Raw genomic sequence first — 22,323 nt, forward strand, 5'->3', positions numbered from 1 at the left:
ACTTACTACTTTTTTTTTTAAGAGAGAGAGAGACAGGGTCTTGCTCTGTCCCAGGCTGGAGTGCAGTGGTGCAATCGTAGTTCAATTCTCCCTCCCTGGCCTACCAAAGCACTGGAATTACCGGCGTGAGCCACCATGCCCAGCCAGAACTACTTATTTTTAATCAAACTTATGAAATAAGGATTTAATGCCTATGTCCTACGCCAGACCTGTCATATCAGGATCTCTAGGAGCAAGAACCCCGCCAGGCCCCTGTCCCAAGGTGGAGACAGACACCTGTATCGAAGCATAAAGTAGGTCTCATTGTGATAAGTGTTAATAAAGGTCTGAATAATAAAGTGCTGTGGCATGCCTGAGGAGGAAGTGGTTAAGTCCAAGCCTGTTCCTGAATCCTGGCCCCGGGGCTGAAGCCTGCCACCACCTGCCCTGAAGCCCAACTCTCCGAATATTGCCACGTTTGTCTGCCTGTCAGAACAGCGTTGGAGCCCCTTGGTGGACTTACTTGATGCCAAGTACCCCCTGGCGTCTGTGGTCATTGTGCACAGATCTCGGTCTAAAAGGCTGCGTGAACTTCCTCCATACCTGTCATCACTACTACCCTCCCTCACCCCACCCCAAACACACACACAGGCCTTATCTCTAAACTGAAAGGCTGTCTAGTTCCACCTTTCCCACTGCAGTCAACCCTCCCATCATTATAATAATTGTGGCCACCATTGAATGGCCACCTCTGTGTACCAGGCCCTGGGTCAGAGCATGTCATAAGCATTATGTCTTGGAGGGGCTCTTCATTTCTCCTTTTTCTTGAGACAGAGTTTCACTCTTGTCCCCCAGGCTGGAGTGCAATGGCGCGATCTCGGCTCACTGCAACCTCCGCCTCCCGGGTTCAAGAGATTCTCCTGCCTCAGCCTCCCAAGTAGCTGGGATTATAGGTGCCCGCGACCACACCTAGTAGAGACGGGGTTTCGCCATGCTGGCCAGGCTTGTCTCGAACTCCTGACCTCAGGCCCGCCTTGGCCTCCCAAAGTACTGGGATTACAGGAGTGAGCCACCGCGGCTGGCCCATTTCTCCATTTTTATTGAAAAGGAAACTGAAGTCAGAAAGAAGAAGTCACTTATTTACCCCAGAGCACACAGCTAGTAAGTGGCAGAGGCAGGACTTGGATCCCAGCTGGCTGACTCCAGAGACTGTGTTCCCACAGCTGGTGGGGATGGCAGGTCCAGCCACAAAGCTGGTAGCACTTGGCCCCTCCTGTGGAGAAGCTCCCAGTCTGGCAGAGCAGACAGGGTGCAGCACGAAGCCTCTAGCTGAGATAGTGAAGTAAAACTGACATGTACAGGGGGGTCTGAGGAGGAAGTGATTCTAGGTCAAAGTGGTGGAGCCAGGAAGGCTCCTTTCTGGGGTCAGAGGGTACTCAAGGACTGTCCTTCATGTAATATACCCTTTGGTGCTGGTTCCTTATCTAAATAATGATATCAGCCAAGATGAGCATTTACCAAGCTCCAGGCCCTGTGCCAGGTGCTTAGATAAGTTACCTCCTGGAGTCCTCAAGCCGGTAGGCCTAGATATTCTTATTTTCTACCATGTTACAAATGAAGAAACTGAAGGTCCGAGAGGGGAAACAACCGGCGTGAGTGTGCACGCCTCTGAAGTGATGGAGCTGGGACTTCATTTACTCCCTTGTCCATCCGATGAGTTTATTCTGTGCCTGCCACCCGCCAGACCCTGATCTGGATGCTGAGGGGCCAGCAGTGAGCAGCACAGACAGGCCTTTGCGTCATGAGCCTTAGATCTCATGGGGAGGGGAGCCACAGGGAACAAACAGACAAGAGAGCACCAGAGGGTGAGGCACGCTCTGCAGAGAGCCTAAAACATGGGGCATGATAGGAGCCATGGGGATTATTTCGGGTTTGACAACCCCCAGCTCTCTCCAATGCCAGTGCTGGAGCTCTTGGCCACTGGTCCTCACTGTCACTCCCCGCTGAGCTCCTGCAACTTTTGCTTGAGGCGTTTGCCCCATTATACCTTGTTTTGTGTACTTATGTGCTTTTCTGTTTTTTTTTTTCTTAAGGGGTGGAACCTCACCTTATTCCTTATTCTTTTCTGTATCCTAATGGCACCGAGTACAGTGCCAGATAAAGACAGATGGGAGAGAACTGGGGGTTCCATTGGAAGGGGCACCCAAGCCCAGGCAGTGGCACTGACTGAGGATGGCCAGTTGGGGCCTTGGCACCATAATGAGACCATTTAGAGGTGAAGGCTGTGTTCTGGTGACACCAGTGAAGAGGAGGGTCAGTCAGTGCAGGGCCAGTGGGAGGAGCACAGTGTGGATGGAAGGGCTGGGAAAGGGGAGCCAGCAGGAGCCCACAACATGGTGCTTCTGCGGGCAGGTCAGGGCTTAGCCTAGAACAGCAGCAGGGGCACAAAAAAGACACCTGAGAAAGTGTGTGAAGAGGCTGCTGCTGGACTTGGGTTGGAGGTGGCTCTGAGACTTTGAGAATAGATATGCTAACAAAAAGGAGGAGGTTTAGAAGGAAAGCTGGTTGTGTGGAAGATAAAAAGCCAATAGCCTTCATTGAGTGCTCATGATGCGTGAGGCCCTGTGCTAAAATCTCTGCCTTGTCTCACTGAATTCCCATTACAATCCAGCAAGGTCAGTGTTCTCATTATGCCTGCTTTACAGACAAAGACCTAAGGCCAGAGGCTAAGCCATTTGCCACACACCACAGAGGCAGTAACTGGCCTAGACAGGGCTTGATCTCCCGTCTGTCTGCCCAGTCTGTGCCCTTCCAACCCCCCAACCCCCAACCCACTACCTCCTGCTTTTAATGACTTGGATGTGGAATCAGTTGCATCTGAGAACAAATGATATAGTCTAGGGGCTGCGGCCCTGGGGAGAATGTGTGCCTGAGCCCGTGGTTTAGGGTTTTGAGCACAAAGTGAAATTTGGAGCTATGAAAGTGGGGTTTTACTAAGGAGAGAAGAGCCAAGAAATTGAAGAATAATCTGAGGTGGGAGAGAGGGCAGGAGGCAGAAGATGTCACCCGTCAGAGGCTGCAGAGGACAGGATGGACAGATGAGCAGTGGCCCAGGCCTTCGGTTGGGGAGAGGGAGATCTTGGCTGAGCTCAGAGGGTGGTTTTCCTGGAAGCACGGGAGGCCAGGCTCTAAGGGTTGAGAATACAAGTGAGGAAGTGAAAGGAGCAGGAGGCTCTTAGAGGGCTGGAGTTTTGAAAATCAAGAAGGACCAAGGACGCCATCAGGTTGAGTGCCCTCCTCTCAAATGCAGAAACTGAGGCCCAGAGAGAGGAGTTTGCCCCAGACCACAGAACTAGGTGTTCTGACACCCTTTTCATTGCACCATGCTGCCTCTCTTGACATGAAGAACAGAGAAAGAATAGAAGTGTGAAGACATGCCGTGGCGATTTTAAGTTGCACAGGCTTTATCTGTTGGAGGCAGAAGGATTGCCTCACTAGAGGTACGAGAGCGGTAAGGTTGGAAAAGAACCGGAATCTTAGTTCAGATGTTGGCTGTGGCGTATACCAGCCAAGGGACTTAAGTGACTTCACCCTGAGCCTCACTTTCATCTTCCGTAAAATGATAATTATACCATAATGCCAATAATATTAGGTTGATACAAAAGTAATTGCGGTTTTTGCCATTATTTCCAATGGCAAAAACCGCAATTACTTTTGCACCAGCCTAGTACTTTCTGGGTTAATGTGAGAGTGAAATGAACAACTCATGTGAAAATGCTCTGGGAGCTGGAGCACAACATATAAACCTGAGGCATTTCAATAGAGAGAGGAGACATACCAAACACAGAGCTTCTCAACAGCTATGAAAAGATGATGAGAAAGTCCCAGAGAAGAAAGAATGGAGAGACTTTTCTTTCCTTTTTCTTTTCTTTTCTTTCTCACCTCCATTGTATTATAATCCCAGCCCCCGATGTGCATTGTGGGTGCTGGTGGGGCAGACATGACCCCGTGGCACCTGCATCACAGAGGGCCACGGCCCCCGCAAACGCTCACAACTTGAAAAAGTCTTTTCACAGGGTCAGCATCCAGCCTGCCCACTACCGTTGCCCGTTATCATTGCAGGTTAATTTTGTTGCAGCTATTGATGTGTACGAAGATGGAGAAGCTGGTTTGCTGTTGTGTTACAACTGTAAGTTAAGGATGTGCTTTTATCTTTATTTGCTAAAATGGACTGGTTTTTTTCTGGGCAATTTAAAAAGATTGTCCTTAGATTTACTCAGTGTATCATTCGTGGGTTTGTAATTGCCTTCCAGGAAGGAACGGAAAAATACCTTCTGCACACCAGGCCTCTTGGTGACACAGTACAAGAACTGGCGCTTGTGGTGCTATTTCCAGGATGCGCCGGTGATGACAGTGGCTTCCAGTTAGGGGGCCCTTACTGTGTGCCAGGTGCTGTGCTCGGTATGCTGTGGTCATTGTCTCACTTGATTCTCACAATGAATGCCCGCAGCAGGCTCAGTTATTATCCTCAGTTTAGAGATGAGGCAACTGAGGCCTCGAGAGGTGAACTCGTTCAAGGTCTTGTGGCTACTAAGCAGCAGGGCCAGGGTTTGCATCTGGTGCTGTCTTGACTCCAGCACCCACAATTTTAACTAACCACTGTCACTATTCTATATTTTGCTGTTTCTCAGGTATTAATGAAATCAGCCTCAACCCAGGGTATCTGGCCTCAGTTGGGTTAGTTTGGATTAGGTGGCAGGGTAGGTGTTGGGCAGACCGAAGGTATCAAATAGTATCTTTAAGGATGTTCAGCATTTCAAAAGCCAATATTATAATACATTTTCATAAAAGGGATTTTTTAAGGCTAAAAGAAAAGAAGTAAGCTATTTTCCTGGATAAAGCTGCCCAGTCTAACAAGACATAAAACATGTTTTTCAGCCTAGGATTTTATCAATTTAGAGTGACGATGCTGGGTCAGATGTTTTGATTAATCTTTGATTAATAAATATAAGAAAGCTAATTATTAGTAGAGAAGGTTGTTTTATAAACATCATCTTTCAAAATTAGAGATTTATGGGGAATAAGTTAGGAGAAGGTGATTGAACCTCTCCAACAATAATTGCTCTTTGGGGACGTTTTATGCACAGAGCTGTGCACCCTCCTCAGAACAGCGGGTCTTTAATGGCCCATGTGATGAGAAGGGCCCCATTAAGGCAGCAGGAACGGGCCACTCTCCCACACCCCGTGGGCCAGGCCGCCACTGCTGCCGGTGCCCTGCGTCTCCAGATTTATGGGGACAAGGAGGGGTTGGGACTGCGTGGTAGAAGTCACTTCTGTAAGAAATTCATCTTTTTAAAGTATGCTCTTTTCACTTTATTGAGACATCTATGAGAATAACTTGTGGCAGAATGTTTTAAAAACTGATTTGGATTTTTTTAATCCTTTAACCGTGTGAAAGGCTGGAAGGGATTTTAGGTGGAAGAGAAGTTAAGAACAGAAAAATAGAGCAGGTTTTTAGAGAGGGAGAATTAATCCCAAACAAAAAGAGGGCATGGAAACAAATGTGGATGCCGTGGGCTCTGTGCCAGACTTGTCAGTGCTGACTGGAAGAGGCCGGGCTTCTCACTCAGCGGCTGCTGCATCAGCTGTGGTTCCTGCAGCCTCTGGGTCTCACAGAGCCCCTCCTCGGGAGTTCCATTTCCCATGGCTTTACTCATCTTCTGGCTTCAGGCTCTGACTTCGTCTCAGGATGGGATCAGTGTGTGTCTGTTTTCATAGATCCACTACATCAGAAGTATCTTGGCATCTCTGTATCTTTACATCCCAAGGTCAAGGCCCTGGTAACCTCAGAGGTTCCCATAGCCTCAGTCTTCCCCAAACCATGCCACTTCCTCCCATTTCTTTGGGTCAGAAATCTGGCTTTTGTTTTCTATATTTCTTTTTCCCAAGACATTGGGAGGCATCTGGTGAACAACCCCAATAAAACCAGTTGTCTCTCCCCACGGTCATCCAGGTCACTTCTCCAACTCATTCCTACACACACAGCACATGTGAAATTGGCCTGTTTAGTCTGTGTTCTTGACTTGATCACAGATGCCTGAACAATAAAGGCCCTTTTCAACAAGGTGCTGCAGAACGATAATGCTCTCCCCAAAATTTGAAACTGATTTGTATCATTGAAGTTTTTTTCTGTATTAAAAAACAAAGCAAAATTAAAAATAAATTTTAAGTGGAGGAATTTTTATCTCAGATATGTTAAAGTTGAAAATATTTTACAATGGAGATTGCAACTTTCAGTTACGTGTTATTTGAAAAAATATATTCACATAGTAAACTTTAGGGGGAAAATAGTATAAATAGTTCAATATGCTACTAATGTTGGTTTTTTTAAATAATTAAAACTCTATTTTTATTACCAGAGTCCGTCTTTAACTGTTTAAAAAGACAAAGAAAAAGAAAACTTGGCTCTGCCCTTAGCACCCAGTAATCATTCACCTTTAATGCAAATAATTTCAGTGCTAAGGGTGAACTCTTTTGTTTACTCATGATGCTTTAAAGGTAATCATGCCAGGAAAACTAGAAAAGCTCGCCTAAGTGCCCCTTGTTTTTGATGCGATCATATTTAACCTCACTAAGTCTTCACTTCCAGATAAGTAATAGTAAGAATACAAAAAAACCTGCTTCTCACAACTGTTGTGAGGACTAAGCAGGATGATACCGGTAAAGCCCATAATACATTGCCTGACATGACAAGATTTTATTTTTCCACTATTTATTCCAGAATCATCAGAGTATTTATTCAGAACTCAGTTTTTGAACCTTCATAGACTTTCTTCCTTTTTTTTTTTTTGAGGTGGAGTTTCACTCTTGTTGCCCAGGCTGGAGTGTAGTGGCATGATCTCGGCTCACTGCAACCTCCGCCTCCCAGGTTCAAGCGTTTCTCCTGCCTCAGCCTCCTAAATAACAAAGAGGCAACAGGATCCACAAGGTTGAAGAGGAGCATTCTGGCTGCTGTGGGGAATTTGCTGAAGGGGTAGGGGCAGGGAGACCGGGGAGAAGGCGACTGTGTATGTCTGATGAGAGGACAGCAGCAGGACCAGAACTACAGCAGTGGAGATGCTGACAAGGTCAGGTCTGAAATGCATTTCTTTCTTTTTTTTTTTTTTTTCCAGATAGAGTCTAGCTCTGTCGCCCAGGCTGGAGTGCAGTGGCGCAATCTTGGCTCACTGCAACCTCTCTCTCCCGAGTTCAAGCGATTTTCCTGTCTCAGCCTCCTGAGTAGCTGGGATTACAGGCACGTGTCACCACACCCGGCCAATTTTTGTATTACAGGCACGTGTCACCACACCTGGCCAATTTTTGTATTACAGGCACGTGTCACCACACCCGGCCAATTTTGTCCTGACCTCAGGTGATCTACCTGCCTCAGCCTCCCAAAGTGCTGGGATTACAGGCGTGAGTGCCCACCCCGAAATACATTTCAAATATAAGGACCAAGCGCAGTGCTCACGCCTGTAATCCCAGCACTTTGAGAGGCCAAGGTGGGCAGATCATTTGAGGTCAGGAGTTCAAAACCAGCCTAGCCAACAAGGTGGAAACCCTGTCTCTACTAAAAATACAAAAATCAGCCAGGAGTAGTGGTGCGCGCTTGTAGTCCTAGCTACTGGAGTGTCTGAGGCAGGAGAATCACTTGAGCCCAGAAGGTGGAGGTTGCTGTGAGCCGAGATTGCACCACTGCACTCCAGCCTGGGTGACAGAGCAAGACTGTCAAATAAAAAATAAAAAATAAAAAAAAATTTCAAATGTAAGAACCAAGATCTAGTACTCATCCCTCCAATCTGCTGCTTCCCCTGCCTTCAGCTTCCCAGCAGCAAGCACCAGCCTTCCACGGCAACATGGTATCTTCGTGCAGCTTTCCTGTTTACACTACTGGTTCTTTATTAAATGGTGTTCAGTTAAAAAAAAAAAAAAAAAAAAAAAGAACCAAGCTAATTTGCTGATGAATCAAATTTGGGATGTGAGAGGAAGACGGAAAAAAGAGGAAGACGGAAAATAAAGGAAGACTCTGCAATTTGGAGCCTGAGCAGCTGGCAGAATGGAGAACACGGCTTCCTGAATGAGGAAAGCTCGGCCAAGAGCAAGTTTGAGGAAAAGCTCAAGAGTTCAGCCTGGACCCGTCAATGCCTTCCCGTACCCCTGTGGAGATGCCCAGTGACCTGGATGTGCAAGTCCAAGGCTCTCAAGAAAGAGCTGTGTCTGGAGCTCTTTCATTAGCATATAAATGATGTTTAAAGTCATGAAACTAAAGAAATTACCAAGGGGAAGGGAGAGACAGAGGCACCAGCAAAGTAGACTGAGGAGTGCCCAGAAAGGCAGGGATTACCAGGAGCCCGCAGGAAGGAGGGCGTCCTCACCTGTGCCCCCACCAGAGCCGGCAATGCCTGTCTGAGAGGGACCCTTGGACCCAGCGAGGTGGAGGTCATTTGTAAGACAAGAGTGGGCATCTCTGGAAAGCAGGGGGGACATTTGTTCACAGGGGTTGCGAGGCAGTGGGAGAAGAGAAAGACTGGGAGCACAGATGATTGTTCAGAGACTCACTTTAAGGGAAAAAGAGAGAGGCGTGGTGTAATAGCTACAGGAAGGGCGTTCAAAGGGTCTTTTTGTTTTTCTGAAGTGTGGGATAAATAGTAAGTTTGTAAGGCCATGGGGGAAGCTCCAATAGGGAAGGAAGGACTAGTGGTGCCAGGGAAAGGGGGAGAATTGCTGGAGCAAGTCCCTGCATCCGTGGAAGCCATCAGGACACAGTGGGAAGAGGGAGGATTGGCCACACCTGACAGCATCAGAGCCACAGGCGGCCGTGGCCGTGGTGCCCAAGGTGTCCCCTCTGGAGCGTTTGTTCTCTCGGGAAGTAAGGGCTCCCTTGACTGTGGTTAGCTTTTTGTCTTAATTCACTGTGTCAGATACACAACTGTAAGACACTAAGATAACTGTTTTACAAGGCACAGTGGTCACATCAAAGGAGTCCCTAAGCCCCGATGGGCCAGGACGTTCCAAAAAGATTCGACATGGTGGGAGAGGTGCTTGTTCCTGGAGCTTCCGATGGCGCTGTCACCTCCCCTGTTCCTGCCCCGCAGCACAGGCCTTGATCTGAAGCTCCAGCTTCCACACCTCTCTCTCCCACGGAAGTGGGAGATATCAGGAGTTTAAGAAAAGAACTGTTACACTGTACAGGATTCCGTATGACAGGATGCTGTTGAAAGTGTGCTGCCCAGAGAGAAGGGAACAAGGAAGCAGATGGCGTGAAAAGAAAAGGGGACAGCCCCCTTCAGTGAACCACAAACACCCAGAAGGCCAGACCATGGCCCAGCTCTCTGGCCCGGACCCCAGGACCCGGCTGGCACAGTGCTGGTGTCCATAAACTTTGCTGGACTGAGCCAAACCTGTGCCCTGTGTCAGAGAGTCGTATCAGAGGCAGATCTACCCAAGGAGACTTTTCTGTCCCCACTTTTCTGACTTTGCTGTCTACTATCCTTTTCAGACTTCCTTCTCTCCCAGCTTCTGTCCCAACCTCTTGCTTTCTTTCCGCCCCTCTGGCTATCTTGTTTCAGTGCTGTGCCTTTCACAGTCTCTTCTCCAGTCATCCCTTAAACGCTGGCATTCCAGAGGGCCCTGTCCTCGCCTTTCTATCTGGCATGCTCGTTCTTCCCTGCATGCTTGATCGCCAATGTGCTGCTGCTGACTCCCAGCTCTCTCCAGTCCAGACCCACTGCTGAACTCTGTACCAGTGCATTGCACTCCTTACTGTACAGCCCACTTCAGCAGCTCAAGGGCATCTCGGACTCAGCCTGTCCACCCTGAACTCAAGATCTTTCCTCCTCACACGTGCTCCTGCTCTGATGTGCCCCACCCCAGTGCAAGGGCATCACCCTCCACCCATCAGCCAAGCCAGAGACACAGTTGGCACAATTGACTTCTCCCTTCCTTTACTCCCCATCTCCAAGCTGTCTTTCCACACAGCTCAGATTCATTCCAAATGGCCTATCTTTTATGGACCAGTCACTCCTCACCTGGTCAGTATACCACACACAGAATTTCTTGGAATATGGCTCCGTCTTAGAGCAACCCACCTCTCCCCTCTGCACTGCTGCTGGAGTCAGCTTCCTAAAACCCTAATGCGATCCTCTCACTTTCCCTAGTGAGGACCCCCTTCCCCAAGCCAGGCTCTGCCTCCCCCTGCCTTCCTTCACATAGGAAATTCCTATGTGACTTCCAGAGACTCCTGGAGACAGGGGAAGGTGTGCCCTGATTCTGTGGGAAGCACGGAAGGAGCTGGTGCAGGCTGTGTGCGTCACAGTGTTGGGTGACAATAGGAGCAGCTCACCAGTCTTGTTCTGAGGAAGAGGCTGAAGATTGAGGGATACATTCCCCATCTATTTACCTGCTAGCTGTGCCTTGGTTCAAGGCAAATTTTATGTAGAATATAAAATGCTATTACAGAAAAAGTGTCATAAGACTTTATTCAAGATTTTCAATGTCATAGTTTTTTATTTCATCATAACAAAGATATTTTAAATGTTTTTTAATCAAGTGAGTAACATAATAACATTATATCATTATAATGTGTTATATATTTTGTTATCACATATAATTACATAAACAAATTTGTCAATTGAACAGAATAAAGGATCCAGAAATAGATTTAGACGTATTTGGTAAATTGATTTTTGACAAAGGTGCGAAGGCAATTCAATGGCAAAGAGTCTTTTTTAACAAATGATACCAGAATAATTGGATAGACATATGCAAAAAAATCTTTTTTTTTTTCGAGACGGAGTTTAGCTCTTGTTGCCCAGGCTGAAGTACAGTGGTGCGATTTTGGCTCACGGAAACCTCCACTTCCTGGGTCCAAAAGATTCTCCTGCCTCAGCCTCCTGAGTAGCTGGGATTACAGGCGCATGCCACCACGGCCGGCTAACCAAAAACTTTCATCCATACCTCACATTCATTCATTCATTCATTCATTCATTTTTCTTCAAAGCATTCACTCATTTATTCAGGATATATAAATGAAGTATAATATATCAGGTATTATTTTAGAGGAGGAAGACACTATCCTTGCCCATCCCCATCCCAGGATTCTTGACACATAAACAAATTGGTGCAATGTGCTCTGTGCTATAGGAGATGTGTAGGAGAATATGGGTGTTTGTGGGGCTGGGGATATGAGAAGTGTTTCCTATAGGAGATAATATGTTTTTAGTCTACTATGTATTCTTAATCTGTATTTGTAAAACAGTGGTCCACATAATGATACCTGGTTTGTACACAATATTTTTTAGGGACAATAGTAGTTTTTATGCTGGTAAATTAAAATTATGTAAGAACTCTGGGACCCCTTAAGTTTCCCTGGGTCTTACTTTGTAAATTTTAGCTCTACATAGTGCAATATTTGTTTACCTGAATGTTGAGACACACTAAGGAACCACACACTTGTTTTTGCCTAGACTGGTGGCAACAGCTTTGGAATGTGTTTATCAAATTAAGAGACAAAAACACAAAATGAAACAGTTCAAAACTGGCTTTTTATTAGATCTGCTACTTTTCTTCAGACTTTAAACTGTACCCAGATAATGCAAGCAGAGGACCTTCTGTGTTGATTGCCTTTTGGGAATTTTAACATTTGAATATACTTCCCAGTGTGGAAGCATGGAGTCAGGGGTGGACTCCAGAAGATACAGGGGCTACCTAGCTGTAACCGCATTATTATGAAGAACAAAATTACAGCTGAATTAAATTTTGAAGACTGTCTTTGAGGATATGCATAGAAAGTTGTATGTTACCTAATAGATAAATTGGTGAGCCTGATGTTATTCAAAAGCCAGAGAAGAAATATTCAGGCTGAAACAAAACTTGCTACTTTCTTAGAACAAAGAGAATGTACTTCTTGTTGGGAAGCTAAATCCTAAGAAAGAAAAAACAAATACTCCATAGATTGCAAGTCTCAGCGAATTATACTTTTAAAGTGAGTAAGATCAAGCCACCAGAGGAACCAGGGACCTTCCTAGCAAATGAAAAGAAGCCTCAAGTATTGCTATTGCTGTAGCGTACAAGCATCAGAGTGGATGTTTTAGTGAATTAGGTTGAGATCAGGTGGCCTACGTGAGCTCTGGGAACCAAAACAACAGCTTAGGAATACAGGTTAAATGTGTGAGTGGTGCTATAACTTGCAGTGGCTGAGTTCAAGATTATTTACAGTGATTTTATCCTAGATGCTGTTATACTGTCACCCACCCAGCCTTTTTAAAAAGATAAAATCGGCCGGGTCCGGTGGCTCACACTTGTTTTCCCAGCACTTTGAGAGGCTAAGGCGGGAGGATCTCTTGAGGCCAGGAGTTCAAGACCGGCCTGAGCAATATAGCGAGACCCTGGTCTCTAAAAAAAGAACATCAAAGCCTAAAAGTACAAAAGAGGTCTTTCAGGTTGCAGAGATAAGACATGATCTGCCTCCCTCTTGGTGGAAGAGTGAATAAAAATATTGTCCACTTTGATTTTGCTGCTGTTTAGAAAGACTCCTGGCTGGGCGTGATGGCTGACGCCTGTAATCCCAACACTTTGGGAGGTTGAGGTGGGCAGATTACTTGAGTCTGGCCAACATGGTGAAACCCTGTCTCTACTAAAATCACAAAAAATTGGCTGGGCATGGTGGTGCACACCTGCAATCCCAGCTACTTGGGAGACCAAGGCACAAGAATCACCTGAACCCAGGAGCAGAGACTGCAGTGAGTCGAGATCAGGCTACTGCACTCCAGCCAGTGAGGCTCTGTCTCAAAAAAAAAAAGAGGCTGGGTGCGGCGGCTCATGCCTGTAATCCCAGCACTTTAGGAGGCTGAGGTGGGTGGATCACCTGAGGTCAGGAGTTCGAGAGCAGCCTGACCAACATGGTAAAACCTCGCCTCTACTAAATACAAAAATTAGCCAGGCGTGGTGGCGCATGCCTGTAATCCCAGCTACTTGGGAGGCTGAGGCAGGAGAATCACTTGAACCCAGGAGGCGGAGGTTGCAATGAGCTGAGATTGCGGCATTGCACTCCAACCTGGGCAACAAGAGTGAACCTGTCTCAAAAAAAAAAAAAGGAAAGGCTCCTCACATCATATTTAAAAATTCATTCAAAATGGATCATAAAACTACAGGAAAAACCTAAAGCCTAATAAAAACTTCTACAAGAAAGCATAGAAGATATTTATGAGCTTGAATTGGCAAAAATTCCGAGACGGGTGGATCACGAGGTCAGGAGATCGAGACCATCCTGGCTAACACAGTGAAACTCCGTCTCTACTAAAAAATACAAAAAACTAGCCGGGCGAGGTGGCGGGCGCCTGTAGTCCCAGCTACTCGGGAGGCTGAGGCAGGAGAATGGCGTAAACCCGGGAGGCGGAGCTTGCAGTGAGCTCAGATCCGGCCACTGCACTCCAGCCTGGGCGACAGAGCAACACTCCGTCTCAAAAAAAAAAAAAAAAAATTTCTTAGATACCGCACCAAAGGTATAATCCATAAAAGAAAAAATTAATAAATTGAACTTCATTAAAAGTAAGAACCTCTTTGAAAAACAAGCGAATGAAAAGGCACAGAGAGAAAATATTTGCAAATCACCTATCTCATACAGGACTGTAAAGGGAAAATATAAAGAACTCTCAATAATAAGAAAATAACCCAGTTAAAAAGAGGGCAAAACACTTAATCAGATATTCCATCAAAGAAGATTTGTGGATGGTAAATAAGCACATGAAAAGATGTTCAATATCAGTAGCTATTAGGGCAATGCAAATTAAAACCACAATGAGGGCTGGACAAAGTGGCTTACGCCTGTAATCCCAACACTTTGGGAGGCTGAGATGGGAGGATCACTTGAGGCCAGAGTTCAAGATTAGCCTGGGCAGTATAGTGAGACTCCATCTCTACAAAAAAAAAAAAAAAATTTTAAAGACTACAATGAGATATCATCACACAGCTATGAAATGGCTAAAATGAAAACGATTGCTCGTAATCAGTGTTGGTAAGGATGTGAAGAAAATGGCTTTCTCATGTGTGGCTGGTGGAAATGTAAATTGGTATAATCACTTTGGAAAACAGTTCTTCAAAAAGTTAAACATTCACTCACCATATGGCCCAGCCGTTCCACTTCTAGGAATGGATGCAAAAGAAATGAAAGCACAGGCCAGGCACGGTGGCTCACACCTGTAATCTCAGCAATTTGGGAGGCCAAGGCAAGTGGATCATCTAAGGTCAGGAGTTCAAGACCAGCCTGGTCAACATGGTGAAACCCTGTCCTACTAAAAATACAAAAAAAATTAGCCAGGCGCGGTGGCAGGTGCCTGTAATTCTAGCTACTCGGGAGGCTGAGGCAGGAGAATTGCTTGAACCTAGGAGGCAGAGGTTGCAGTGAGCCAAGCTTGTGCCACTGCACCCCAGCCTGGGTGACAGAGCAAACTCTGTCTCGGGGGGAAAAAAAAAAGCATTTGTATGTCCCCACAAAGATTTGTATCCAAATATTCATAGTAGCATTATTTGTATTAGCCCAAAACTGAAAACAACACAAATGTCCATTGTGGAGGTTTTAAAATATGTCCGCAAGTTCTTCGATACTTCTTCCCTAGAGGTGGAGATCATTCCTCTTCCTTTGTAGGCAGGCTGGACTTAGTGATTCCTGTCTATCAAACAGAATATGGTAGCAGTGAAGGTATGCAACCTCTGAGACTAGATCAACAAAGGCATTGTAGTTGCCTTATTGTTTCTTGTGTCACTCATTCTGGAGAAGCCAGCTGCCATGTCCTGAGGACACTCAAGCAGCTCAAGGGAGAGGTCCCTGTGGTGAGGAACTAAGGCCTCTGCCAAGAACCATGTGAGTGTGCCATCTTGAAAGCAGACCCAAGTCAAGCCTTCTGATGACTGTAACCTCCAATGACATCTTTTTTTTGTTAGTTTGTTTTAGGGACAGAGTCTCACTCTGTCACCCAGGCTGGAGTGCAGTGGCGTGATCTTGGCTCACTGCAACCCCTGCTTCCTGGGTTCAAGCAATTCTCATGCCTCAGCCTCCCAAGTAGGCTGGGATTACAAGCACGCACCACCATGCCCGGATAATTTTTGTATTTTTGGTAAAGACGGGATTTCACCATGTCAGCCAGGCTGGTCTCAAACTCCTGACCTCAAGTGATCCACCTGCCTTGGCCTCCCAAAGTGCTGGGATTAGAGGCATGAGTCACTGCACCCGGCCTCTTAACATTTTAACATCTCTGAATTTAGCATGCATCTTATAATTATAGTGGACAGCTTTCTTTCTTTCTTTCTTTTTTTTGATGAGACGTTTTAAATGATGTATCTTATTACTTTTGCCAGAAAAACGGTACATCTTTTATTCAGTGACATCCTAGATTCAATGAAATATGGTAAGTTTTGAAATCTAGGTAAGAGGAACAATTTTGTAGTTGAAAATAAATTCCTAAAATTGTCCTAAAAAATGGCAGAAAATCTGATTGAGTCAGTAAGTATAGAAGGTATTGGATAGTTTTTTAAAAACTAGCCTCCACAAAAGGGTCCCAACCCTCATGGATTTTGGGACAAGGACAATCCAACATCACTGCAGAATCTAAGAAAAAGTTTGAACAAATGGACAAATATACTATGCTACTGAATGGGAAGACTTCATCTTGCAAAGATGTATATTTCTCCTCAGATGAAGTAAATTACTGTGATTCCAGACAGAATCCCAATTCTTTTCTCTTTATGCCTGGCACATAGTAGGCACTCCATAAATATCTGCTGAGTGATTAGATGAATGATTTGCCAGAAAATTTTTAAAAAGATTTGTCATGAAGGATGGTTATTTCTTCAAAATTGTAATTTATTGCAAAGCTACAATAATTAGCACACTGTGATGCCGGTGCAAGAATAGATAAGCCACTCAATACAACAGAATAAAGTCCAGAAATAAACTCAAGTATATATAAAATGTACACGATGAAAGTAGCATTTCAAATCTGTAGAGACATGATGAATTTTTTAAAAAATAACGTTGGGACAATTGGACAAACTTTTGGAGAAAGTAAATATATGCCTCTGTTTTTAGTTCTAAATAAATTAAAAGTGAAATATAACAAGTCAGTTTCTGAAATTTATAAAAGAAAATATGAACCACTGTGTACCAACTCTTAGCGGTGGAGAGAGCCTTTCTAAGGACGACATTAAAGCCGGGTGCGATGGCTCACACCTGTAATCCCAGCACTTTGAGAGGCTAAGGTGGGCAGATCACTTGAGGTCAGGAGTTTGAGACCAGACTGGCCAACATGGTGAGACCCCCCCATCTCTACTAAAAATACAAAAATTAGCCAGGCATGGTGGCGTGTGCCTGTAATCGCAGCTAATTGGGAGGCTGAGGCAGGAGAATCGCTTGAACCCAGTGGGGCAGAGGTTGCAGTGAGCTGAGATTGTGCCATTGCACACCAGTCCGGCCTGGGCAAAAGAACCAGACTCCGTCTCAAAAAAAAAAAAAAAAATGCAGAAGCCATGAACAAAGTTTGAAATATTTGATTACACAAAACTTAAAATTTCTATGCCAGAAAGAACCATAAAATTAAAAGAGAAATAGCAAACTGGAGAAAATATCTGTGAGTTTCGAAAAGGGCCAATATCATTAGCATAGGCCGGGTGCGGTGGCTCACGCCTGTAATCCCCGCACTTTGGGAAATGAAGGCGGACAGATCACTTGAGGTCAGGAGTTCAAGACCACTCTGGCCAACGTGGTGAAACCCGGTCTCTACTAAAAATACAAAAAACTAGCCAGGCATTGTGGCACATGCTTGTAATCCCAGCTACTCAGGAGGCCAAGGCAGGAGAATCACTTGAACTGGGGAGACACAGGATGCAGTGAGCCAAGATCATGCCACTCTACTCCAGCCTGGGCAACAGAGGGAAAAAAAAAAAAAAAGAATCATTAATATGAAAAGAGATCTTACATATCAAAAAGATAAAGGCGGCTGGGCACCGTGGCTCACGCCTGTAATCCCAACACTTTGGGAGGCTGAGCGGGCAGATCACCTGAGGTCAGGAGTTCAAGACCAGCCTGACCAACATGGAGAAACCCTGTTTCTACTAAAAATGTAAAAACTAGCCGGGCATGGTGGCCCATGCCTGTAATCCCAGCTACTCAGGAGGCTGAGGCAGGAGAATCACTTGAACTCAGGAGGCGGAGGTTGTGGTGAGCCAAGATCATGCCATTGCATTTCAGCCTAGGCGACAAGAGTGAAACTCCATCTCAAAAAAAAAAAAAGATAAAAGCATGAGCACCCATTAAAATATGAGGGAAGGATATGACCAGATAATTTACAAAAAAAGAAATGCAGTTACCCAGTAAGCATTGTTAAAAGATAAATTGTGACCCATTACGATTTTTAAGAGTTTATTTGAGCAGTGATATATATATATATATATATATATATACACCTTTTTTTTTTTTTTTTGAGGTGGAGTCTCACTTTATAGCCCAGGCTGGAGTGCAGTGGCGCGATCTCAGCTCACTGCAATATCTGCCTCCCAGGTTCAAGTGATTCTCCCACCTCAGCCTCCCAAGTAGCTAGGATTACAGGCACCTACCACCAGGCGTGGCTAATTTTTTTCTATTTTTAGTGGAGATGGGGTTTCACCATGGTGGCCAGGCTGGTCTCAAACTCCTGACCTCAAGTGATCTGCCTGCCTTGGCCTCCCAAAGTGCTGGGATTACAGGAGTGAGCCACTGAGCCCAGATGACAGTGATTTATTAATCAGGCAGCTCCAAACCCGCGGGAACAAAGAGAGGCTTTTATAGGGTGAATGCAGAAGCAAAGCAAAGAAAGTATTTGATTTGCTGAAGTGGAGCAGTAGCTTTACTTGGATCATTCCAGTGGAAAGTCCTGGGTTAGAGGTTAGTTGACGGTTTCTGGTTGGCTCCTAGAATATGACCTTTTACATTAAGTTGGGTTTTGGTTTGCTTATGTAGGAACTCACAGCACTGGGACCACCTCACTCTAATGGCTTCCCAGTTATTTTAACGGCATGGGAAAAATGGTGCCCCACTGAGAATTTTAATATGCAAATTATCACTGAAATGATTTGGTCACTCAGACTGGCTGAGACTGTCAGAGTCATGGATTCAGGCACCTCTCTCTGCACTGCTAGAAGTGGTCTAGATGGTACGGCCTTCTGGGGAAGAAGTTGGCAGGATGTGATTTTAAATGGACACAGCCTGTGTACTCACAGGCAATTATTTTAAGGCATAATCAGCAAACTGTGAATAATGAGTTCTTGATTGTCTGTTACAACATCATTTATAAAGCAGAAAGCTTTGGAAACTAAATGGAAACAGGAGGAAACTGGTAAAGATGTTTTGTTACATTCAAATACTGAAATGCCATACAGTGAGTTAAACTTATGCTATTGAAAAATGCATAGAAGGCCAGGCGCGGTGGCCAAGCCTGTAATCCCAGCACTTTGGGAGGCCGAGACGGGCGGATCACGAGGTCAGGAGATCGAGACCATCCTGGCTAACACGGTGAAACCCCATCTCTACTAAAAAATACAAAAAACTAGCCGGGCGAGGTGGCAGGCGCCTGTAGTCCCAGCTACTCGGGAGGCTGAGGCAGGAGAATGGCGTAAACCCGGGAGGTGGAGCTCACAGTAAGCTGAGATCTGGCCACTGCACTCCAGCCAGGGCGACAGAGCGACACTCCGTCTCAAAAAAAAAAAAAAAGAAAAATGCATAGAAGAAAATATACAATATAGTGAAGAAAGCAAATTATATTTTGAAGTTCAATTCTGTTTTTATGACATTTCTCTTGCTTATTCATTCTTAATAAAAATACATGAAGAAGTACCAAAATGCTATCAGTACTGGCCGGGCGCGATGGCTCACACTTGTAATCCCAGCACTTTGGGAGGCCAAGGCGGGTGGATCACTTGAGGTCAGGAGTTCGAGACCAGCCTGGCCAACATGGTGAAACCTTATCTCTACCAAAAACAAAAAAATTAGCCAGGTGTGGTGGGGCATGCCTGTAGACCCAGCTACTCAGGAGGCTGAACAGGAGAATTGCTTGAACCCAAGAGGCAGAACCCAAGAGGCATAGGCTTCAGTGAGCCAAAATTGCGCCACTGTACTCCAGCCTGGGTGATAGAGCAAGACTCTGTCTCAAAAAAAAAAAAAAAATTAAAAAAAATACATATATATATATTAGTATTTCTCTCTGGGACATAGGGTTGCAGATGATTTTTAAAATTTTCTTATTTATGTTTTTCTTTTTTCCTCAAATATTCTACAACAAAACACAGAAAAAATAACGAAGCTCATGAAGATGTAGATATAGATACAAAGTATTTAACAGTAAATAACATTCTGAATAAAATAAAATCATGTGACTTACATAAAACCAGCAATCTATACAAGAGAAATGAATATATATCCACACAGACTTGTACAGGAATGTTCATAGCATCTTTATTAACAATAGCAAAAAGTAGGAACAACCCAAATGCCCATCAAATGGTAAGTAGATCAACAAAATGTAGGCTATTCATACAGTGGAATATTATTTGGCCATAAAAAGGAATGATGCACTGACACATGGATGAGCCTCAAAAACATCATGCTCAGTGCAGACACAAAAGGCCATGTGTTGTATGATGCCATTTATATGAAATGTCCGGAAAAGGCAGATCCACAGATACAGAAGCAAATAAGTGGTTGACTAGGGCTAGGGGAAGAAATGGAGAGTGAGGTTTCATTTTAGGGTGATGAGAGTTCTAAAATTAGATCATGGTGATGTTGGACAACTCTGTAAATATACTAAAATTCACTGAATTGTACATTTTATTTTATTTTATTTTTATTGTATTTTTTTGAGACACAGTCTAGCTTTGTCGCCTGGCTGGAGTACAGTGGCGCGATCTCGGCTCACCGCAACCTCCACCTCCCGGGTTCAAGCAATTCTTCTGCCTCAGCCTCCTGAGTAGCTGGGATTAAAGGCACGTGCCACCGTGCCCAGCTAAGTTTTGTATTTTTAGTAGAGACAAGGTTTCACCATGTTGGCCAGGATGGTCTCGATCTCCTGACCTCGTGATCTGCCCACCTCGGCCTCTCAAAGTGCTGGGATTACAGGTGAGAGCCACCACACCTGCCCGAATTGTGCATTTTTAATGGATGAATTTTGTGATCTATAAATGATCTCAGTAAAGCTGTTATTTTTAATAATTTAAAATAGTTTCATTATTTTTCTTTTTTTTTTTTTTTTGAGACGAAGTCTTGCTCTATGGCCCAGGCTGGAGTGCAGTGGCGTGATCTTGGCTCACTGCAAGCTCCACCTCCCAGGTTCATGCCATTCTCCTGCCTCGGCCTCTCGAGTTGCTGGGACTACAGGTGCCCGCTACCTCGCCCGGCTAGTTTTTTGTATTTTTAGTAGAGACGGGGTTTTACCGTGTTAGCCAGGATGGTCTCGATCTCCTGACCTTGTGATCCGCCCGCCTTGGCCTCCCAAAGTGCTGGGATTACAGGCGTGAGCCACTGCGCCCGATCGGGTTTCATTATTTTTCAAACAGTAAACATACTAATGCAGCCAAGACCCAATTGCAACAAAACTCTGTATCTGCTGACTCATCAAGTTGTTAATTATATCATGTTTTCTTCCTTTTTTTTTTTGGAAATTAGAAATGTGATTCTAAAATGTAGGTGGGGACGCTAATCCAAGATATTGTTCTTACATGTCATTATCTTCTCAGAGTAACACTACCATCTTTACCTCTACCCTCTGTAGACAGCTTTAAACATTTAAACGAATGAAATTATACAGTATGTACTCAAATATCTAGCTTTTCTTTTTTTTACTCAGTATTATGTCTGTGAGTCATCCCTGTTGTTGTGTGTCAATAATTAACATTCAGATATTTGTTAACATCCATTCTTCATGATGTTAATAAAAATTCAGGCCGGGCACGGTGGCTCACGCCTGTAATCCCAGCACTTTGGGAGGCCGAGGCAGGTGGATCACTTGAGGGTTCAGGAGTTCAACACCAGCCTGGCCAAATGGATAAACCCTGCCTCTACTAAAAATGCAAAAACTAGCTGGGCATGGTGGCGGGTGCCTGTAATCCCAGCTACTTGGGAGGCTGAGGTAGGAGAATCACTTGAACCTGAGAGGCGGAGGTTGCAGTGAGCTGAGATCTAGACACTGCACTCAAGTCTGGGCGACAGAGCAAGATTCCGTCTCAATAATAATAATAATAATAATAATAATAATAATAATAACTCGGTCTTTCATTGAGAAAGAAATGCATGGCTAAAACATGATGGTTTGGGAGGCCAAGGCGAGAGGATTGCTTGAGCTCAGGAGTTGGACCAGCCTAGGCAACATAGCGAGACCTTGTCTCTACTGGAAAAAAAAAAAAAAAAAAATAGCTGGACATGCCAGTGTGCACCTGTAGTCCCAGCTACTGGGGGATTTAAAGTAGGAGGCTCACTTTAGCCTGGGATGGGGAGGCTGCGATCAGCTGTAATCACGCCACTGCACTCCAGCCTGTGTGACAGAACAAGACTCTGTCTCTTAAAAAAAATTTTTTTTAATTTAAATTTTTAAAATGTGATGAACTTCTGTAATAAATGGGGGCTTTGTTTCTCCATGGACTTTCTCACTCTAAGAGGGTCTGAACCACATGGACTTGTGTTTAGAGCTTGCAGCAGGCCAGGAACAATGTACTTGAATGAACCTTGTCTTAATCTAGTACTGGTTGAGGTTCAGCAAGAGGATACAGGCATATGGCTTCAAGTCCTCTTGAATAATAATAAAATGTTTGCGGGGGGTATCTGGCTCCCATCACCCTTGTCCTGAATGAGGCTCAAGGTGTGATCCGCCTTGCAGGAGGGCATTCTCCAGCCAGGGGCTGCCATCAGGTGTCCTTTCTTGACCGTTCACGAGTGTGGGAGACAGTAGGGCATAGGCATGAAGCACACGGGCTCTGCAGTCACGCAGACCTGTGTCCAAACCCTGCTTCCCCCACACAGTACTTGTGAGACTTTGGACAAACTACTTCGCCTCTCCTAACCTCAATTTTCTCATCTGTAAAGTGAGTGTAATAATGGTATCTACTTTGTGAAGATTAAATGGGATAATCTTTCTACTTTCTACAGATTAAATGGGATAATGGCTTTCAAGCTCAGTGCCTGGCACATAGTAAATTCTCCCAAAACAGCAGCTCTTATTACTTGTAGTAGTAATATTATTCTGGCTCAGACGGTTCAGATACTTAGGCCTTTGACCCTAAGTATCCAGC

General features: G+C 44.9%; 1 protein-coding gene and 1 long non-coding RNA gene across 8 annotated transcripts in view; both read left to right on the forward strand.

The window, feature by feature from the left end:
• The window catches only part of GARNL3 (GTPase activating Rap/RanGAP domain like 3), a 173,017-nt gene that overhangs the window by 140,166 nt on the left and 10,528 nt on the right, over positions 1-22,323 (forward strand). For all 7 annotated transcript variants that reach the window (XM_017949985.1, XM_017949984.1, XM_017949986.2 and 4 more), the window contains one exon: positions 4,102-4,168. In XM_017949985.1, coding sequence (XP_017805474.1) covers positions 4,102-4,168 — 67 coding nt within the window. The remainder of the gene's footprint in view (positions 1-4,101; positions 4,169-22,323) is intronic.
• Positions 4,175-7,962, forward strand: LOC103878507. Its single transcript, XR_638731.3, has 2 exons — positions 4,175-7,106; positions 7,840-7,962. It is a non-coding gene; the product is annotated as an uncharacterized LOC103878507 (long non-coding RNA).

This window comes from Papio anubis, chromosome 13, assembly GCF_008728515.1.
Source record: "Papio anubis isolate 15944 chromosome 13, Panubis1.0, whole genome shotgun sequence".
NCBI classification, from domain to species: Eukaryota; Metazoa; Chordata; class Mammalia; order Primates; family Cercopithecidae; genus Papio; species Papio anubis.